This window comes from Stegodyphus dumicola, chromosome 2, assembly GCF_044657685.1.
Source record: "Stegodyphus dumicola isolate Sdum_Otavi_A_Nest chromosome 2, ASM4465768v1".
NCBI classification, from domain to species: Eukaryota; Metazoa; Arthropoda; class Arachnida; order Araneae; family Eresidae; genus Stegodyphus; species Stegodyphus dumicola.
The window spans coordinates 203,898,866-203,922,287 of NC_140769.1; the positions used below are offsets into that span (position 1 = coordinate 203,898,866).

Consider the following 23,422-nt stretch of genomic DNA (forward strand, 5'->3'; position numbering starts at 1 on the left):
TTTTTCCATTTGTTGCTTATCTTTTGGGATACCAGCATAAATAATTTCTAACATGTTTCCGGTTTTTTATCCTTTTCTTATTTTTTGGAGAGAAACCAGGAGTATGATGCTTACAAGAATGGCAGAATACAATAACACATTAAGATACAATTAAACATAGGAATTCATTCTTTTAAAATAACAGTGAAATATAAAATCATCCACATTAAAAATCAAAATTAATTAAAAATGTTTTATTCATTATTTTTTTTAATCAAATTACAAATCTATCTATCTATCTATATTAACCAAGAAGAAAATATATTATTTTCACTAAGCAAATTTCCTGTTGTGGCAAAACACAAATGGCACATTTTTATTATGTTTAGTTTTCTGTTAGGCTATCAAAAGGTTAGGAAATGTGCAGACTTGCAAAGAAAAGGTAACATTCAAAGGGTGTTTACACATTTTTAGAACTATTTCAGTAAAGATTGTTTTTTTTTAAAAGCAAATATTTCGAAATAAGCATTTCGGCAACAGTGTACTATTTACAACGAGAAATATCGTCTGCTACTTTTAAATATATTCTTCTTTCAAAATTTCTTATATAAAGAATCTGTGAACTAAAGGATGTGTTTTTGCGCTTTACAAAGAGAAATATTCCTATTCCATAATTCAAAAATATTGTAAAGTACATGGAATTAAATTTTCTAAGTGCAAAACAAGTAATGTTATTAATCAGATAGCGAGAAACCGCCAATCTTTATCTCTAGATGGAAGGAAAACTCTAAAAGAATATTGGAAAAACTTACGTCCAGTTTCTAATGTTTCTACAATTAAAATAGTTGATAGCAGGAGAAAAGCCGCCTATTCCATAATTCAAAATCGATGTGAAATGCATGGTATTAAAATCTTTAAGTGCAAAACACATAATATTATTAATCGGAAAGGGGGGAAAAAACATCAATTTTTACTTTACATAGAAAGGAGACTCAAAGAATACCCCCAAAAGCTACGTATTCTAATGTTTCTACAATTAAATCGTTGGTAGCAGGAGACAATCCGCCGACGCACAAACCAATCTCAAAGTCTTTAAATACATTTGTAGCAACAATAAATAAATTAAAAAATTAAGTTTTACAACCTGAAGAAATTAAATTTCTTCATTCCAATGACTTGAGAGTGAAACTCCATCAAAAGAAAGCAACAAGTCATACTCCGAAAAGTACCACTGCATTCCTTGAAAAAAAAAAAAAAAAAAAAAAAATGAACACTGATATAGTTATTGCGTATATACCTTTTCAACGTATTTCTGCAACCTTGACATTTCACCAATGAATTTTGGTAACTTAAAAGAGCTCTTTCTAAACGCAAATCAATCACCATGATTGATGGCCTCTGCAAAATTGTGGAAGAGAAATGAGCAAGAGTGCTCCTGGAAATTTTATGAAATGATCACGGAAATCACGATGCAGACTTCACACATTCCAGAAAAGGCTATCAGATCAAACATTAAAAATACTCTTTACAATTTAAACATGAATTAAATGGCTCTGAAATCTTTCTAAAAATATGTAAACACATTCTGTAAATCATATATTTCATAACTAACAGAATATCAGAAAAAAAGATGCTCGTAATCAAAATTAAACTCGTAATTTAGTCGTATCAGTTTGAATAATTGTATTAAATAATTTTTTTACACTGGAATGTTATAGCCTATGCTGTCTTAAATGAGAAAAATATCACTGCCTTATCATATGGACGAGTGATGGCCAAATGTAAACCCGCGGTGTCTTCCTGTTTCCGCAATTCTTGTTTCTGCGGTTGTCAAAAACGTTCCTGTTTGCGCGAAATCATCAATCTTCATTAGCCCCCTTTCCAAAGGGGTTACATTATACGACTGGGCCTTGGCCTTTCTCGAAACGTAGAAAAGCAAAAAATTTCTAGATTTAAAAAACGAATTTTTAAAAGAAATAATCAAAAAATATTTACGATCTCACATCTTTGAATGAAGCTAATTCTGTATTTAAAAGGGGGAGAGAGAGAGGTGTTCAAACTCTGAGATGATTTTGGCAATGAACTGAAAGGTCGTTTTCTAAAGTAAACACAATATTCTTCCAAAATTCTGCATAAAAGTGAGTTATAATAAAATCTTTCAAAATAAATATTTGTTACGAAAAGAAAGGTGGTTTAGAAGAAAATATACCTTGAACATCATCGCAGCTTCTGACAAAGCTTATCCTAGCCAAAAGAAGCTTTTTTTTTTCCTCCTAGCTACAAACTATCAAAGTCATAATTGAGAAATATAACATCTGAATCTCGATTGATGGACTTGCTTTACTTGTATTCACCGGAATATCCAAATGCGTGCATCTCGTAATGTAATTAATTTTGTTCTTGTACAGACAGCCAACTATCATCAATATATTCCGAGGATGAGTAAGCAAGGGTCGTGCACATTTTGAGGTGAGTTCTAATTTCTTCATTATGCCTACATTAGTTAACAAATCCCAAGTCTTGTATCTCTCTCCAGATACACTAATTTAAATAAAAACTGCAACTTCTTATTTTTACGAAAAAAAAAAAAAAAAAAAAATTCAGCGAAATTATAACTGCAATTTTAAAATTTATCAAAATTTCTTTAGGATCTCAATTAGAAAAACGATTTTTAATTAAACAAAATAATCTCTCATAAGTTTGCCTTCACTTATCGGAGAGTAAGCAAAACAACACAGACACAAGATTAATCTCGTTGGAGGTACTCCCATTGTCAACATAGCTAGTATAAATTTAAGAGAAAAACTTTGAGCAACTTTTTAAAGTTCCATACATAACGAAAGTTTTGCCTCCCGCTTTTCCTTGCTTCCTTTCTCTTAATTGAAAACATCAAAATTCGGCTGTCTTTAACAAGAACGAAAGTTATTATCTATTGCTAATAATTCGTTAGGAATTTCTAAATCTTCCAAACAAGTGCGTATTCTTCGGCACTTTTTCTAGAGCTGTTTTAACACTTGAAAACTGCGGAATACTGGTTAATATGTCAATGCCTTAATCGTATAATTTTCCAACTTCTAAACTGTAAATTTAAGAAAGTAGAAACTTTTTCTTCATCCGCTCTTGATTTTTGCTATAAATATTTGTTTTTTTGCTAAATCTGCTGTGCTAGGTTCACATAAATGAATTTTTTCTTCTAAAGTGACTTCTTCTTCTGTCTTAATTGCACATTGCAGCTTTTAATTCTTTCATTTATGCAAATCGAATGAATTACATTTTCCTTATTTCTATTACGAATTCGATATTGATAACATTTATAAAGGGCTAAAGGTTTTCCCCTTTAGTTTCAATTATGTCTAAAACATCCATATTGATTAAGATAAGATGCGAAAATAACAATTAATATCGTAACAGAATTACATATAGAATGAAACTAAATTTTTGGAAAGGAGCCTAAACTAAGACACATTTTTAGTCTAACAATGTCAAGACAATGACTAACTTATGCATAAAGAAACTGACCACCTCTCCTTAATGACTTATACTGACATCCCCTGAGGAGCTGCAGGAGGCGGACTGTACTCTCCAATTTCGCGGGAACAGGAAGAATTTTGAAAAAAGGGGAAAGAGGAATTGCGGAAACAGAAATACACATAAACCTGCAAATCTATTTGGGTCAGCAAGTTATTCTCATTTTATTATTTGAATTGCCAGAATAACTTTTATCTGCATATTGGGACGTGCCTACAAAATTCTTACATTTTGCTACATTTCAGATGTCTCCGGATTTCCAGCAATCTGTAAGAAGATTTTGAATCGCCATATTCAATATCAAAAGCTTTCTAATCAAAATTCTAATTTTACTATACCTATATTCAAATATTCGCAGAAAGGACGTGCATGGAACTTGTAGTAGGTGAATTTGTTTGTTAGAAAGCGTTAGCGTACACTATAAGACTATATGAAGTGATATCAATTGGAACGACTTGGTTTGGAATGTAATACAGACAGAGCCTATTTTGACTATTTGATGCAATATAGCATTTTAAGCAAAGAAGCCTGGGTCTTCGCCAACAATTTGCAGAAGAAAGCCGGTCCTTACAAATGCATACAATAGCATCTTGAGGCCAAAAAGAGTATGAATCAACGTAGAAAATTAATTTTATATAGATTATTTTCTCCGACAATTTGAACATCATCCATCATTAATTTCTGCTAACGGAATATTAGATGTTATTAATTTAATTATTAATTTAATTATTAATTAAATACATATTAGTTTTGGTGATTACGTATAAATGCATTTGGAGGATAAAATCAGATAAGTGGAGTTTCCGGTATCACGACAATGCTCTTAGTCATACTACCCTATCATACCATAGACACCTTTTCGGCAAATTGCTCACTCTCTGACTTCCGATAATTCTCTGTTAAAATGCTTGTAGATATACCAAAGATATGACAACTGCTAAACAGGCATTTTCCTAATGCTTCTAGAAATGGCAAGAGTACTAGAACAAGGCACCTATTTCGATCGATGTTAGTAGATCAATAAATAATATTTTAAGTTTCAAATTTGCACTACAAGCATATGTTCTGAGAAATTTTTGAACCTGCGTTCCAGCTGTAAGGATCTTAAGTTTTACTAACGTTTATTTTATTTTAAATCTTTACTATCACTTCTTATTTTCTACTTCCGACCAGAATTAAAAGCTTTAACTTATTTATGCAAATTTGTCTGGCGAACGCCAAGTACTTAAGTTGTGGCTTTTTGCCAAGCAAGAGGAGAGGAAGGAGTTAGTCGAAGCAGGTCGCTTGCCTTAGCAGTTTTACTCGGTTGCTGGTTGCCTTCCAGGCCAGAGGTTTAATCCTCTTGATAATTTTAAACGTATTGTAGTGTTAACAGTTCTCTGTACTACATACGGCTTCCTGTTAATATACGGCCAATCTTCCACGTAGGCCCTTGTTTATTATTCCAAATTTAAGTTAGAGTTTAGTTAATATTTTTATATTCTTACGTTCAGACCACAAGTAGTTGGTCTCTGTATTCCGAAGTACGGAAATTATTGTAAAGAGTGAAAAATAAAGGGTTTCGTATACCCTTCCTGTGTATCTTGTCTACTTCCCACATTTATTGGACACAGCTTTAGTAAGCTTCCTGTTCCGAGTCAGGTTCTTGCATGTTCCCAAAGCAAGTAAGGCGGAACACAGAACCTGATACAGCGAATAAATAATATTTTGAACCAGGGATATAAATAAGGAAACCTGCGTTCGTTGTCATTATAAGGAAAGTTCACAGCAATTATTTGCCTCTCCGAAGTTCTTTTGTGAATGACAAGAGATTGTAGTTAATTTGTGGCTCATTATTTCTTAGAAATCTTGATTAAAGTTTTCCACTGCACTTTTCCCATCCATCCTTTTCTGCGAGTGGTGAAAGACATACTGTTTACAGACTGAAAGCGGAAATGAAAAGTGTAAAGGAGAAACACAGCCCTTTTCTTTAAAAAGCAAAAGCATTTTGCCAGATCCTCTCGGAATCGATAGTGTTTTAGGATTCCAGAAACATGTTAACCAGTGCAGCAATGTCAAATATGCTCAGCAATACATCAGAAATGTGACTGAACAAAAATGTCGGAGCTCTATTGAAGGCCGCTAAGTACAACGATAAGTATCAATAAGATAAGAAAGAAATTGAAAAAATACGTAAAGTAATTAGAATTAAACAAATTAAAGAGATAAATAAAATACTAATTACATTAATGATAAATATATAAATATTAAATTAAATTAATGTATCATAAAATTAAATAAAACAATAAAACCAATGAAAGGCAAGTAAATTAATGACAGCAAAACACGACCCCAACGATAAAAAGAAAGTCGATATTTTAAACAGTATTCTTAGCAATTAGACAAAATTGCTTTTTTATTTCAGCTTCTGAATTATTTTAAATGTTCTTTGCTGGAAGGGTATAATCGTTAAATATTCCGCTTTTTGAAGGGTTCTCATTTCAACATGCCTCCCTCCCTCACTACTCACAGTTCTCTAATTATTTTGCTGAGGACGTATACATTTAGCAGCTAGTATCGACATTAGTTTTATTAATCGTTAAAAGAAATTTTGCATGACTAATGTAATTTGCTTCTAATAACAGCTAACAAACTGTCAGAAATTATCTCGTGTAGGGCTCTGTTTGCAATTACGATGCCTCTTGAAAACTAAGAATTACCAGACCTGAGCTGCGGTGGAATGTAGCTGAATTTAAGCATTGCTGCCTAATGTAATCCTTGTGATTTTGGGGCTCATCATATGTTCTGACTGACTATCACTGATACGTAGGGTTGAAGTCAGTCAGATATTTAAGGAGCAGATATATTCAGTTTTTTTTGCCTGGATACAAGGCCTATTAATGTAATAGAACTGCAAAAGACGTTACGTAGATAACATAAGATCTGATTACCTAGCTTCTTCATCGATGACAGGAGTAACACTACCAGATCGTGTTCCATATATACTTCCACCATACAATGATTCCTCATATGAAGAGCTTGTGGAGTAACCAGAGAATGACCGCTGGTGATCCACGCGCCTTTCAGGTGACGACAAATAACCAGATTCTTGTTGAGAACGACGTTCTGGTGAGGAATGATAAGGTGGGTCGTAGCGCCTTTCGGGTGAAATATGATATGTTGCTTGTCCAGCTACGGAGTATGGACGGTCGGGAGGAGCTCGATAAGAACCTAGAGGTTCATGTCTTCTTTCTGGAGACATTGGCATTGTTGATCCCACAGGCACTGAAAAGAAAATCAGTTATTAGCTGAATTAACATTTCTCTTGAATAAGCTTCTGACAATTATTTTAAGATTTATTAACAACTGTAAGGTTTGTTTCAATTGACACATTATTTCTTATATTAAATCTTTCCCACAGTTCTCCTGTTTTATCTAATCCACCAGAATATATATGTTGTCGAGACATTAGGTTATTTTGAGGCAGGAGATGTGAAAAAAGAGCAGTGCCCTCTCTGGGACTCGAATCACGGACCTCTCGAATACGCGCCGAGTGTGCTGACCACTACATCACGAAGGCGGAAGAAATACCTTATAATGTTAATGAAGTGAGTTTTAAATAGGAGCAAGAATCTAAATTTAAGAGAAAGGGCTGGCAAACCAGCCTTCCTTGGTGAAACTCCGGTCACTACGTACTATATTCATTCTATATATAATATAGTTGAAATACATAACCAAAATATTACATTTCTTATTTTTTATGCTACTAACATTTAATAGGAAATACTCAGAATTTTTCCTTCTAATATAGGAATGCAGAGTATATTAATTTTTTGAAGCGATGTACAAAATATCACGGATTCTCTTTTACGCATCTTATTTTTATTCAAAAGGTTCATCAAAGTATGTCTAAACAAAACATCACAAATTCTCTTTCACATATTTTACTTTTATTCAAAGGATTCACCAAATTATGTCCAGCAAATGTAAGCTTTATACTTAAATCTTGCTTATAAAACATATTCATATTGCATTTCTAATTCCTTTTTCCCCAAAATAAACACAGACTTACCCAAGTTTCTTTATTATAGGATTTAAGGACTTAATTTAAGGACTTAATTCGAAAGGATTAAGGAGAAAATCTTATTATGCGTAATAACTTTTCATGGCATAAAGTCTTCTTAAAGACGCTTAAACCAATGCCGCCACGCTTAAACCAATGTCCGCCACGCTTAAACCAATGCTTTTTCTACCCTGCTCATTGAAGTATTAAAATATATTATTTCTTATTATTTTCGCTACAGAAATTTACGTGAATATACTCAGAACACACTATTTTATTCAACACATAGATTTAACACAGATTCTGTTAACTTTTTGAAACGCTTTACAAAATTATTTTGGATTTTCGAGTATAAAAAATACCTTTAACCCCCAAGCATACACTAAACCTCGATTTTCCGCTTGTGAAAACTTACTCGGATTCTTCACATGATTCCACCATTCACTGCACAGTCTCATATCAATTAGCACATTTGAACTTATCGTAGCATTGACTTTCTTAACAAGGTACTCGGGAATCGAACTATAGAGATAAATTTTTACACCGTAAAGTATTATTTAAATTCAAATTATTAGTCAGATCTATGAGGAATAGTCAAAACGAAGTCTAAAATATACATAGAATTTATGTTCAACCATGGAAATGAAAGCCGTCTTCCTTCACCAACCTTGAATACTCTTTTCAATCGTCATCATTATTTTTATGTACCTCAACACATTCATTCTAATTAGAGTTTAAAAAAGTGCAGATAAACATTATTTTCACTGCCGACTTCGCGCCAATGTCTACAATTGGCGAAGTTAGCTTATTTAGCGTCTGTTTTTGTTTTTGAATCTTACACTTAGAATAAATTACTAGAAGAATAAGAATCACTGTTTTGTAAAAATCTTTCTCTTTGACTCAAAAATTAATTACATCTGACATTCGAAAGGAACAATTAATCATACATAAATATTTTATTGCATTAATGAACCAAGGTTATATTTTAACACACTGTATTACAATATACTGTATTTTAACAAATTAGGCGAATATTTAAAGAAAAGTCAGGTCTTTTTCCTTCTGTCAGTACTATTTGAAGTAATATTTTACAATTACACAGTCCTCTTTACGGTGGTTTTTAGTACACTAATGTTTGTGAAAAATGCAACACCATGAAAGAATTGTCGGAAAAGAATGAAATTTATTCCACATATTACTGGTAGTAGTACAAATAAATAGTCAAATTTACAAGATAAAAAAGCAACAACAACAACAAAATGAACGTCGGTAATCAATACTTTGTGTGTCCGCCACGCTGAACGATGAGAGCCTGTACATATTGTAGCATTGAATCATATAGGTTCTGAAAATAATCCTGCAGAAAGGCATTCCAGAACGGCTTCGACTTGACGCCAAAGTCCAGTCTTAGTGCCCCACCAGCTTTGTACCAGCAACTTACCGACCGATGAAATTTCAGACATACTTAGTGGGCGACATATCTGGGGAATAAGCAGACAATTGAAGAAGTGAAACCTGTTGTGCCCTACAGAAGGCTTGTGCAGTCTGAGAAACGTGCATGGGCAATTCCCTGCTGAAACACAGCGCCCGGAATGCGTCGAAGAATGGGGAAGATCTCTGGCTCCACAACTTCCCTGCTGAAACACAGCGCCCGGAATGCGTCGAAGAATGGGGAAGATCTCTGGCTCCACAACTTCCCTTATGTAGCGATCACTGTTAAGGTTGCCCGCAAACTGCACAAGATGGGATCGACAATCATACCCAATAGTCCCCCTCCCCATGATGCCAGGCGTTTGTGTGTACGCTGCATAACACACATTTGGGGAGAAGACGTTTCCCTCTGTAACGTCTGACGCGTACTCTTCCATTACAATACTCCAAATTGCAGTGAGATTCATCGGAAAAAACAACTTGTTGCCATGCCCATCAAAGTCGGAGGCATCTCTGATTCAGCGACAGGAGAATCCCAGTTCATGCTGCAGCAGACGGCGATGAACAGTGGAGCTAGACAACACAACACCTGTAGCCGTGATCCAACGTTCTGCTAAATCACGAGAGAATGATGTACGATCTGTCACAGCCATGAGGATGAGGTGTCTGTCGTCCCGTGCCGTTGTGCTATTGCATTATCTACTGCCAGGATTTCGCCTGGTTTGCTTCTCTTCTATCCATTTCTTCCAAACACGCATCACTGTTGTGTCGTTGCGCTGCGTGCGGGCTCAGATTGCTCGATACGAAAGCCCACACCCTCTTGCATACCGACGATACGGCTTCGTTCGAACTCCATTAATTGTTGTTATGGTACCGTCCGCTGTTGACGAGGCATATTGACCACTTATTAAACGTTCACCGCAGACAGAGTACGATAAACAGATTTCAACGCAACTTTATAGTCATTTTATATATATGGAAAAAGCACCCGGTTCTCAATCCTCGCATGCGCAATCGCTTTGTAATTCTAATCATTTGCATGTTTTACCTCACTTTACATTTCCTGCAAGTTTGGTTTAAATTGCATAATTCCTTCATGGCGTTCCAATTTTCACAAACATTAGTGTATAATCTAGTGTATAATAAACGGTAGTGTATAATAAACATTAGTGTATAATAATTAGTGTACAATCTTGTTAAACTTCTCTTTTCATTACTAATTTTGAAGATTCTGGATACGTTCTACTCAAAAGAAAATGTTCAAATATTATTAGTAAAATAGTTTATACATGTAAATTTGTCATACTCTTGATCATAGTATGTTCAGTACAGAAAATTTTCCTGACTTACAATATTGCTGCCAAAATAATAAATATGCAAATATTTCCTAAAATTTTATATATTTGTTCCTATGCAAGCATGTACATGAGTACCCACATTTAATTCTTTAATGTGTATTTTCCTATATCACAACTAAAATTTCGAACGCTAAGCGAGCATTAGATCTTCGATCATACGTATATCTATTAAAAAATTCTATTAAAAAATTTGTAAGATTTGAGATAAAATGCTCTCTTAGTTTCAAGGAGTTTGCTGACATATTACCTTTGCTGAAACCACCTTTTATGGAAAATCGCAATATAATTAGTTTTACTGTTTTATAACTAGTACCGGCCAGATTTGCAGAATAGTTGTACTTCACTATTTCTCTACCTGTAAATTTACATCTTACGTGCTATATCATTCCAAAATAAGCTTCGAATTTGAAGTTCTTCGAATACGAAGACGTAGTTTGGTGAATCCTTTGAATAAAAGTAAGATGTGTAAAAGAGAATTCGTAATGCTTTGTATAGTGTTCTATAAAGTCATTACAGTTATTAGTAATTAGTACAGTAAATTAGAAGAGAGAGTTCTAAGTATCTCCTATTAAGTAGTAGTAGCAAAAAAAGTACGAAATGCAATATTATGGTTATGTATACCAACTAAATTTTATAGAATGAACATTGTAGATATTGGTTTAATTCGATTTGAAGCTACGGAAAATATCCATGAAGGCTTGCAGAAGGAAATGATATGCATGTAAATTCCAGTTTAAATTTCATAAACTAAGAAAATACATGCAAGCTTGTAAGGTATTTCTCCTACCTTCTTAGCATGCCTTCGTGGTGTAGTGGTCAGTAAACCCGACGCGAATTCGAGAGGTCCGTGGTTCGAGTCCCGGAGAAAGCGTTGCTAATTTTTTATTCCTCCTACTTCGAAATACTTATGACTCTACAGTGTAGCCCGAACAGAGACAAAAAAGGTGGTGGATAATGAATCTCCACCACCAGGATTTGGCGACTGGGTTCCCTAATCCCCAGCCCCCCTTTAAAAAAGGGAGTATATAAGGTACTTCTTCCACCTTCTTAGCATGCCTTGATGGTGCAGTAGTCAGCATACTCGACGCGAATTCAAGAGGTCCGTGTTTCGAGTCCCGGCGAAGGCGTTGCTCATTTTTTTATCTCTCCTACTTCAAAATACCTAATAACTCTACAAGTTTACTTTTGAAGAAATGAAAATGTAACATGAGTAAGTATTTAAAATGTAGGAAAAAGTCAAACACGAAATAAAATTATGACCAGAAAAAAATTTAAAAGTATAAGAAATTTACATTTATAAAAACGAAAAAGAAAAATAGTGAAAAGAAAAAAATTAAATTTTATTTTCGAAGTACGATGAAGGGGGCAAGCAAGACTCATTACACAAGAAAGAACACACTGAGAAAACAAAACGGCAGACTGAGAGAATCATTCAAGATGCGGACAAAATGGTGACAACTGGAAGAGCATTAAAACAAGTTTCACTTACCATTTACAGTAATTAAAATGGTATCATAAAATTATAAAGTAATATTTAGTCATTCGCTATTCGGTTAAAATACTAAAAATAATTAAAAAGGATATCTTATCCAAACACGTGGTTCAAGGTAAAATCGTCTTTGCCACAAAATGAAAACGAAACTTTCCTTAAAATCCATGTTGCCACCAAAAAACCTAAACTCAAAAATAATCTCCATGCACTCCTACATTCACTTTCAAAACAAACACTTCCAATTTCACTCGAAACCACTCAACAAAGAATGAGGACAATTCCGGTCACGTGACCTTTGATGTATTTCTGATGCCATAATGCTGCCAACACTACTCTCCCTTTTTAGAGTTTTATGCCTCTTATTTGCTTTATACTGTAATGTTATTATGCACACATGCTTTCAGAAAAGTTATATATGCAGACGACAGCTAGAAAGTTTTAAATATGAATCAATTCTCACTTATTAAAAGCCTTATAAAGCAAAGATTAGCTAAGTAATCCGGATTATTGATGAGACATCTGGCACAGAACATTAGACAAGAAGCAGCGCTGTAATAAGAGTACCTGAATATTCGCAGACTAATACGTGTTTCATGTCCAATGCTATGAGACCGTTGTAAACCACAATGATTGTGGTTAAAGTGGGATACTGCAGATTATGATTCCTTATTGGGAAGAGCTCCTAAAAATAAGAAAACTTCGTACTGCATAGGTCAGAAAGAGTTCTCATCTTACCCAAAGGACGCGGCTGGCCAGATCTTGGTGAGGGGATTGATGGAGGTGGCCCACTCGGAGGAGGTGTAGAACGTACAGTCTTGCCCAATGGTGTCAGAGCTTGCTGAAAAGAACGCTGAGGCTTTGGGGGAGGCTGTGTTCCACCTATAAATTAAAACAAATACTGAATTTCATTGAAAAGTGCAGTAAATGTTATTTGATATATAAACTACTGACAGATATATAAGTCAAAATTTTCAGAAACACAACTTATATGAGGGTTGGAATTTTAATAGGAGCAGCTATTTATTTACGACTACCACAAGAAGTTTACTTCTGCGTAATTTTTATTCGACTTCCATGTAGTCATAGCACTGTGTACAACTCGTTGCCAGCGATGTAAATTGCAATATACTTGTAACAATCACTATTATGCTAATTGTTCGAATGCAACGGTCCATTAAATAAAAGAATTTCAAAATAATTGGGAAAGAATGGTCAAGAATTGGTTCATTCATTTTAGAAATCAAATCATAACTACAAAGACTTAAGAAAGCTTCATAAAGCATTTCTTAAAGATTAATAAGTATTTCTCTTACCAACTGAAGGATAACTCAGCCACAGATTGAATGCTACGTATTTAAGAATTGCTCTGCAAAATGATGAAAGGACTTTGCAAAAAGTGTGGCAGTCTCTTTTGCAAGATGGTCAGAAGATAAGTTCCAAAAGTGAACAATAATACTCTACTGACACCATGTCCTTGAAGTATGGTATGCGTTAGAATCAGATCATTACAGTAGTTCATGAAAAACCTACCTTTCTCGTCAAGGCACATGTGTGTAGTTCCAGAGAAAGTTCATTTATTATGATGTAGATTAGTCACCTAATTAAAATGTGGTATAAGTAAAAAGCATTGCTTTCATATGCATCGGTTTTGCTACTGTTAAAGTTCTAGAATGGCATGATTACAATAAAATGTACATTTCAACCTAGTTTTCATTTGATAAACAGCTATTTCTCGAATGACTGGTTTTAGAAGTATTAAATAAATGAAGCAAAAAACCGTTAATTTTTACTTAATGTATGATGCAGCTTCGTTTATTCATCTAGCTCGAAACCTTTATAATGAGCTATAACAGAACACATAGATAACAGCAGCTCTATCTACCATTAGCATCGAATAAGAGCAGTTGATTAAGGAAATCCGATTTTAGTGTAGTATATTAAATATTACGTATAAAAATTAGGGTTAGAATTGCAGATTAGTGACATTATATTTCCCCAGACTGCTTACTCTTACGCATAATAAAAGTATAGTACTTAAAATTAACTGAATTTTTTTCCTTCTATTTGTGAGCTCCATCTGATGTACATTCCCAACTACTTGACTTACTGATTTATAACTGAGATCTCAACAATAACACCATCAAAAATTAAATTAAAAAAAATCTCCTTAATTTTTTTAAAATCTTGAAATTTTTAACAAAGCCATAAAGATCCTAATGCCCCCTATCAAAATTTATATCAACGAATAATAAATTCAGGCTATGAAGCAATAAAAACAAAATACAGAAATAGGGTCAAAAATCAAAATGAAGTGCACTTGCAAATATAACGTTAACAAATTCAGAATTCGATAGCTTGTGTAAAAACGTACAAGTATGTCCTAGCCATTAAATTTTCAGAATGTAGTAGTAATTAATAAATTAATATCTCTATATAATAAAATTTGAATTCAAATTGCTCAATAAAATTTACATTTATTTTCTACATAAAATGCATGCAATATTCATATCTTAAATTTTTTTTAAACATCTACTTTTTTAAGATTACCGATCCCACATTAAAAAAGTACTGATTTGCTAAGTCGACAAAATTTGAAGACCACTACCTTAAATCGTTTTGTGAGTTGGGTTATTTAATCAATGGGAAACACTCAAGGGTTGGCTTCATCCCAGTTTTCACTAGAACATGATAGGGGATGGATCCGAAAATCTCGTACTCTTCTTTCCCGGCCACTAACGTTTCTATACGACAAGTGCTGCGGTAAGAGAAACATATCCTGTATTACGAATCACACGCAAATTTAGCCATACATTAAAAACAGGATTGAATTTTTTAAATTTTTTATTTTAACATTTCGTAAATGCTGAACATGAATTGTATATAAACAAAGTTAACGAAGAGAAGAGCCAGTAATTAGATATTTTTCTTAATATTATATTTCTGCTGAAGAACGGCAAGTCTTTCTTTGACGAAGAACATGATGTCCAGAGAGAAGTTTCTTCTAATGTGGTGCAGAAAGACATAAGAAGTGTATGTTTATTTTAACTATCAAGGACCTTCAAAACAAGTGAAAATTAGATAGATCCCTTATGTCTTAAAGTGCAAATATATTTAATTAGAACTGAGAAGAAGATCAGGTTACAGCCAAATAGTAGCGTCCGGAGAAATTAAGATGAAGAGACGGGCTCGATGTGTTTAGTGACAAAGCCACTGCTTTACTTTGTGTTATATTGTAGTTTGTAAACCACTAGCATAAGAATTATAAATATATATTACATTTTATATTTGTATTTTCGTTTCTTTTAGTCAGGTTGTAGAGACATTAGGACATTTTTGGAAGTAGGCAAGATGAAAATTTAGCAATGCCTTCGCCGGGAATCGAACAACGGACTTCTGGAATACGCGCCCAGCGTGCAGACCACCACACTCCGAAGGCATGCCAAGAAGGCGGGAGAAATACCTTATGAGGTAACTAGTTATAAAGGGTGATAGTGCTAAACCAATTCAGATAATTCCAGTGGCTAATCCATAGGCTGGAAGACTAACTTATGTCAACCTTGCACCCACAGTAATTATATCCTACAAGAAACGCCATCTCGTATACTGATCTCCTTCAGAAAACGGATTATGTTCGCTATGCGAAGCAATACTGTATCAAAGTGGCCCAAGATCTTATGTAAAAAATTCAAAATGTGCACTGTCATTTACTTGAGCAAAATACTATACAAAGGTTTAGGCAAAGAAGTTAAAACCAATCAAGAAAGGCCTGTCTTTGCCGATTTTATTAACAATATACTCCTACCTAATACCTTTGGGCAATATCTGAAAGTTATTTCCGTTAACTTTGCTATTTAGATCTAAAAAAAATTATCTACCAAAGTATTTTTTAAGATAAAGTTTCCTATTTTAGTACACATAATAACGGACCTTTTAAATTGCATTCTAAAATATCAGAAAGGAAAATGCTCACGGAATGCTCAACACCAGAAACGATGATAAAAGTCAATCAAAAACCCATTAGTCGTTAATACGATGATTTCTGTTTCAGATTTTCGAATAGCTTTACCATTAATGCGATTAAACTCACATGACAGTAATTTCCCAAATAGTTGCGTACGGCTTTCGGTAAATTTTTGTCTACCAATATCAAACTATTATTACTCCAATGATAAAATTACTCAAATAGGAACACTTTGGGATTACGAATTCAAAATGAATAAAGATTCAAGTTTTACCTAATTTTACTGCTCCATTTGCTTTATTATTATTTAATTATATAAAGAGTGTCTTAAACGTACTTTCAGATAAGAAGTTAACAATGTGCGAAGCTAAATCCGTTTGTAGGGATACGAGATCTTACGAACAAATTAATTAATAAGTTTTGGACAATGAAGAATGCAGACATACGTTTAACAGTCAGCTCCCGAACAACTGCGAGCAGATTAATCGAATTCGGCCTAAAAAATGTTTTAAGCTTGTTTAATGCGAAAAGATGAAAAAACATTTACCACAAACTATCAGTGTAAGATAAAACTTTCAAATATAAAAAGAAAAAGAAAAACGTGTGGAAATGTATCGAAAATATAAAAAGAATATTTAACTGTATGTAATCCGAAACATTGTTAAATTACTCGCTAAAAATAAATTGCTCAATCTTAAAAATAGATCAAGCGTACACCCATTTATCTCCTGTTTCACACTGACCCTTATTGAAATCTAAGAGAAGTGTAAACAAAACGAAACACCATGTTCAGTCTGAAATGAAGAAAAAATATACAGAAAGATAGGAAGAAACTTGCAGAGAAAGAAAGAGCGCGCTTGCGCTCCAGAGAGAGACTTTGAATATACTGATTTCATTTACGTAACTAAATGAACTTATTCTGCAGATTAAACTAAAATAAATCGTAGGCAAATGATTAATAGCATTTTTCTGCTAGTTACAACATTGATCTTTCTTTCTTTCAATTGCCCTCGGATTTAAGCGTGATTCTGAATTAACTGCGAGAGTTGTGTAACTGCGGGAGTGTATTATTACTACGGTAAATCGGGAATTAAATCTAAATTCAATTTTGGCATTTCTTGTTTTTCTTTCTATCAATTCAAAATTTAACATCGACTTTTACTCTTAAGGCCATTTTTTTTGTTAGCTACATTTAATACCAGCTGAAAACAACTTTCGATAATTCGTTATCATAGCTACATTAACACGCTTTTCGGGTCCATGTTGTTGTGAAATAGAGCTGCTCTTTTTTCCCCCCTAAATTAAACGTCTTTTGGCGAATTTATCGATTTTTTTATAGCATGAAAGACTCTATAAAGCAATAATTTTCTATCTGCCCATAGGTTTGCTTTGGTTTGGTTTATTTAATTATGGCAAAGCACACTAGGGCTATCTGCCTAAGGGGAGGGATGCCTTCGTGGAGAACTTTCTAAGGGAAACTAACTTATATACACGTTACACATGGGGAAAACTACGAAAACGCCCATGCAGCCAGCCCGTTCGCGGGATTCGAACCTCGGACCGAACTACCAGTGTTCAGCGACTTTACCGCTCGGCCGCTGGTGGGCATCTGCCCATAGGAAGAAGTATCTTCGGCAAGAACTTTAAAAAATGTCTCTTTTCACTTCCTTGTACGAAGTAAAGGAAGTACTGCAATCACGAAAAATTCCGGGTACTATATTTCAAGGAAAATACCCATTTTGACAGCTATCGAATGCAATTTAACGATGTTTTTGCGTGACATCTGTACGTAAGGATAGAATACACGACTCTTTTTCTCAAAACCAGCAGTTATAAAACTGATTTAAAATGGATTCAGAAGAGATTTTTTCGTGACGTCTGTACGAACGTACGTATGTATCTCGCATAACTCAAAAACGAGTAGCCTCAGAACGTTGAAATTTTGTATATAGGGACAGCAATAACATGTAGTTGTGCACCTTTTTAGGTTGCAATCGGCCACACCAAAAGTATATATATATATATGTATGTGATATTTTGGCAGTCGTGAAGCTGATTTCTATCTCAACTATATCAAAAATGTAAATATTCTGTGGAAAGGCACGATTGGAGTGCCAAGTGATTGTGGCCACAAATATCAATTGCAAATAAAAATGGAATTAAAACTGCCGCGACTGCCAAGTTCTTTAGATGCTACGCAATCAAAATTCTTCTTCAATATGGATCTAAGCAAGCATCGAAACTGCTCCGGCTTTTCCTTGTGCTCTTATTATTTTAATTATATATCTATTCTGTTACTCGGCTATGTGAGCTCTTTTTTATTCTTATATGTTGTGAATTTTGTGAATTAAAAATTGTGAATTTTTTGCGTTAAAAATGATTTAATTATGTTGTTCTTATCTTCTGGTTAAGGTTTTTATGCCTTTAGTTGATCTGCAAGCAATAGTAGAATTATCAACAATTTAATAGTTGTGTAAGTGCGGCAAAGCCTATTTTTTTTACCATAGCAGCCATATTTGTTTGCATTTAAAACTTAGCATAATGGTGAATTAAATATTTCTGAAGTGTGTCTTTGTCGAGTAGGACGAAACGAAAACTTTTAATTTTGGGCACCAAAAAATCTGCCTTCTTGCTTGCTGGCCGAAATACTTGTTTTTGCTTAGAAACTGTAATTTTAATTGTAAAAACTGTTTTTTTTTTTAAATTGTTTTAACTGTATTTGGTGTTTTATGCTTTTCTATAGCTTTCAATTTTTGAATATCTTTCAATCTAATGAAAATATTTTGAGTTTTTATGCATTTCTGCCTTGCCGCGAAGTGAGAACTGAATTAATTGAACCAGAAATATTGCTAATGAAATTCGAGGAAATAAGTTTAAATGGAATAAAGGAAAAAATGAGTATAATTTAATATTCCGAAAATCATGTGGTGTATACATCAGCTTTTTTATGTTAACGGAAAACAAAAACTCGTATGCAGCCAATCCATTCGACGGGATTTGAACTCGAGCCGAATTATCAGTGTTCAACATGTGGGCCTGAATTCGGAAAAGAAGGATATGGCTTGCTGTCACTACATTATAATTTAGTTCATATAATTGCAAAATTGACAAAAATCGTCAACATTACAGACTTTGGAGGACTACTTGCAGCTGGTAGCTAGATCACAGTATGTGTAAATTGTACGTCTAAGTACAGGTACAGGTAGAAGTGAGAGAGACACCAAAATTTCTGCTCAGTTGAATAGGTATAGTACCACCTCCCTAACTATGCAGCGTCGATGCAGTTTTGATATACAGTACTCCTTGAGATGGATTTGAATGTCTTCCACCTTTCTTTCTTACCACCAGAACTCTCAAGAAGACTTTCATCTCGCCAGTATTTTAAGTGCTATTATGCCGCGCACAAGGCCCAATTAAATGGCAGGCAGCGTCGTAAACCACTATATGATCAGGAAGGCATGCCTAAGTACAAAGTCCAAGAAAATCCGCCTGTGCAGCCAAGTAAAGCGGATTCCATTCCACTTAAAGCACTAATATTTCCAATAATAAGGCTGCATATTTCTTTAAATGTCCCCCCGAAACCGCAAGTTCCATCGCCTGTTTCTGTATTATAGCTACAGTGTCTCACAAAAGTGATGGGACACTTGTGCTTTACAAAAAGAAACTGTAGTAAAATAAATTTAAAAAACATGTAAAAATTTTTTGTGGGTGTGTTTCATACTTAAATTTAGTAAAAATTATTACATAACATACATTTTCTCAAAATATTAAAATATTAATTTAATAAAAATACAATTGTTTAGAACGGAGCAGAAAATGGCTCACATAAGTGATGGGACACTTATTTTTCCATCAAATATTTATCCCAAAATTTTAATTTTAAAAAGGTTTTAATACTTTGTTGGATTTCCTTTTACTTTTAAAACATGATTTAATCTTCTTGGGATGGATTCGAATAATTTTTTTTTTTGTGATTTCTGGAGTGATTTTACCCCATTCTTCTTGAAGCACCGATTTTAATTGTTGTTTTCAAGAAATGGTGTGTTTGCGAATTCTTGATTCCAATTCTTGCCAAATATTCTGTATGGGATTTAAGTCTAGAGATTGTGGTGGTGCTTTTATTATTTCAGGACAGTTATACAGCAGCCAGAGTCTAATGTTAAAAGCAGTGTGCGTGGGGTCATTGTCCTGGTAGAATTTAAAATCGTTATGAAGGTTCAATTTTCGCGCTGAAGATTTCAAATTTTGATTTAAAATGTTAATATACTTGTACTGATCCATTATACTGTCAATAAAAACAAGAGTACCAACTCCAGCGGACGACATACACCCCCATACAATAACTCCTCCACCATGTTTTACTCTTGGCACCAAGTTCTGTTTTCGAAATTCTTCCCTGGGTTTTCTCCACACCAAGATTCTACCGTCAGAACCAAATATATTAAATTTACTCTCATCAACAAATATAACTTCATTCCAGCAATCAGAATTCATATTTATGTTGGATTTTGCGAAAGCCAGTCTGAGTTTTCTATTCTTTTCACTTACGAAGAATTTTTTCTTGTCTGCTCTACCGTGATATCCAGCAGATCGAATTACTCTTCTAATAGTCTCAGGTTTAACAATTACTCCATATAATGCTTGTAAATCAGGCAGCAACTTTGGGAGCACTCATTCTTGGATTTTTTTAATATTTCGAACGATAATTCGCTTTATTCCATTGGATAGCTCTGATGGTCGGCCAGGTCTTCTTTTATCCTGAATCATATGATTCTTTTTATATCATTTAATGATATTGTAAACTGTTGAACGACTCAAGTTAACTGTTTCAGGAGTTTCTCTAATAAATTTTCCATGTTCAATATGCAAATTGATAACTAATTTTCGAATTTTAGGCAAAGTTTCTTTTCGTTTAGCATTCATGGCTGCACAGAGCTAAAAAACACAAAAATTCCAAAACAAACTGGAGAGAAATACTGCAGACGATTTTATAAATTATTGCCAATTGCTTTTGAGTAAAAATAAAAACCCCAAAAAATATTTTTATTGTAGTACGTAGTAGTATCTAATGGTGTCCCATCACTTATGTGAGCCATTTTTTGCTCCGTTTTAAACAATTGCATATTTATTAAATTAATATTTTAATACTTTGAGAAAATGTATGTTATGTAATAATTGTTACTAAATTTAAGTATGAAACACACCCACAAAAATTTTTACATTTTTTAAAATTTATTTTATTACAGTTTCCTTTTGTAAAGCACAAGTGTCCCATCACTTTTGTGAGACACTGTATGTTCAGTTGCCTACACACTTTCTTAGTATCTCTTATTATGATTACAAAAGAATCCGTACCAGATACCCAAGAGCTTCATCCTCAAATGCTACCCTCTTTATTTGATTGGCAACAGCAATTCGACAAATGTTTACCATATTCGCGAAAGGAAAAGTGTTTGTGGTCCTTCCAAATCCAATTCAAGACTTTAAAGGCATTCTTAAATAGCAAACAGGTATTCAATTTCATAAATGACTAGTACACTGGTACGTCGGTTATACAACCCCTTCGAAATGCGTCCAACTTGATGTATGATATCTGTTTGGGATTCGACTTGAGTCCGAGGAATCAAGACTGCTCGCACTACACTTGTTTATCTTTTTCGAAACAATAGTAAACAACCCGCGCCCTGCGCCATAACTCTGAATTTTCAAGCGATTCTGTGTTTTTTCACACAAAGGTTTTGTAAATTAATTAAGAATGAATTTTAGGAAAGTTACTGAGAAAAATCAAGGAATGTTTAAATTTGTTAGGATCACCATGGAGGTGAAAAAAGAGATTGTTGAAGAGTATGAAGATGACATGCGCTTCCGGAACTTGGCTATCCCATACTGAAATGCCGAGTACGATGGTGTCTACGATTGTGAAAAACAAAGACGCTATTAAATCAGCTGACGTTGTGAAAGGGTTGAAATCAATTATTCAACAATGATCAGAGATGCCAGAGCATGTTGAAAAATCACTTTTCATCTAAATAGCAGGAAAACATTTATGTATAATATCATGTGAAGTGCTTAATTTATATACAGTATATATTTTACCCACTGTATTTATACTTTAGTATAAAACAATGTAATGGTAATAATATTAAGATATTATTTATTCGAAGAAATTAATTATTTCCGTTTTATTTCTCATAGGAAAAGTTCGTTTGGTACAAGTCCAAAGATCTGGAACGGATTAATGACGTATACCAAAGTACCATTGTTATATCCATTAGTGAATAGATAAAAAGTACTTTAGGTCAGTGGTCTCAAATTCAGATTGAATGCAGGCCAAGTGCACGATCCAAAAATAGTTCATTGGCCAGAATTCGTTCTTTTTTTAAATGAAAAAATTTATGAACAAAATAAAAAATATTTTAAATAAAGTTTACATACTAAATATTTACCCAAACATTCATGAACAAACATAATAATATCGAAATGGGGAAAAATTAAAATTTACATTTTTCATTTGAAATCCATAGTTTTGTACTAGGCAGAAACTTTAGTGAATAAAAGCTGTTCACTTATAAATGTATTCCCAAACAAATCGATTAGTCTTTGGAAAAATTCGTAACTGAGGATATTTATCTTTTAACAAGTATTAATAAAAGTTAATAAAAGTAGTACCTTCAATGAATAAGATTTATATTACATTGTAAACTAATTAGCTCTATTTATAGATTTTCTGGTACGTTGTTTTTGTTCGTTTTTGATGGAAGTGAAAATAATATAAACTCGGACTTTAAATAACTAAAATATTGAAATGTGTGAAATACTATATTCCAACAAATACAAAATTGAAATGTTTTCGCGGGTCGCATTAAATTACTGGGAGGCCGACAGTTAAAGACCATTGCTCTGAATATTAAAAAGCATTCGTGATTACTAAACGGTAAGGATCTTACCAAATCGAAAATTCTGCAAACTGAGGAAAGAAAGAAACACGGCAAAGGGCAATTATTTTGAATACAGTATTTAAAGCACTAATTATCCGAACTAGGACTTATTCGATTGCTTAATGACGATCGTTAAGCACAAACTCTTTGGCATGATTGATATGTTCCTCCTAAATTGAAGCGGATGGTCTATCAATTTGTGGTTCATCTACCAGATGTGGTAGATGTACCAGATGTGTTGTATCATTATAGCAATCAAAAATTCTTGTTTTTGATATTATGCTTTCTTCAAAGGGTTTTTGAATCATTTCAAACATTTTAGAAAAATTCTCTTGTGAACAAAGAATTAAAAACATGTTCTTCAATTACATCCTCCCTCCTTAGCGCATGTCTCGTGGTGTAATTGGAAGTCCGCCCGGCTGGCAGTGGAGAGTCTACGGAGTTCAAAATTCCTCCGAGGGCACTGCTGTTTCTTCCCGCTTCCCAGCTGCAAGAAACTTTTGAATAAACTTCACAAGGGCTCCCAAACCAAAATGCGGTCGACGATAATTAGTCAGACGGATTTGGCGACTGTGTCCCCCCTTCCTCAGTCGCCCTTCAAGTCGAAAAAAAATGTAAGGTATTTTCTCCCTCCTTACCGCGTACTTTAGTGATGCAATTGGAAACACGTATGGCTTGCAATCGAGAGGTCCG

General features: G+C 33.8%; 1 protein-coding gene across 11 annotated transcripts in view; it reads right to left on the reverse strand.

Annotated features, from left to right (window-relative positions):
* LOC118181150 (coiled-coil domain-containing protein CG32809-like) overlaps nt 1-23,422 on the reverse strand; it is a 1,535,131-nt gene that overhangs the window by 73,359 nt on the left and 1,438,350 nt on the right. For all 11 annotated transcript variants that reach the window (XM_085811658.1, XM_085811657.1, XM_085811656.1 and 8 more), the window contains 2 exons: nt 12,566-12,709; nt 6,438-6,771 (listed from right to left, as the gene is read on the reverse strand). In XM_085811658.1, coding sequence (XP_085667784.1) covers nt 6,438-6,771; nt 12,566-12,709 — 478 coding nt within the window. The remainder of the gene's footprint in view (nt 1-6,437; nt 6,772-12,565; nt 12,710-23,422) is intronic.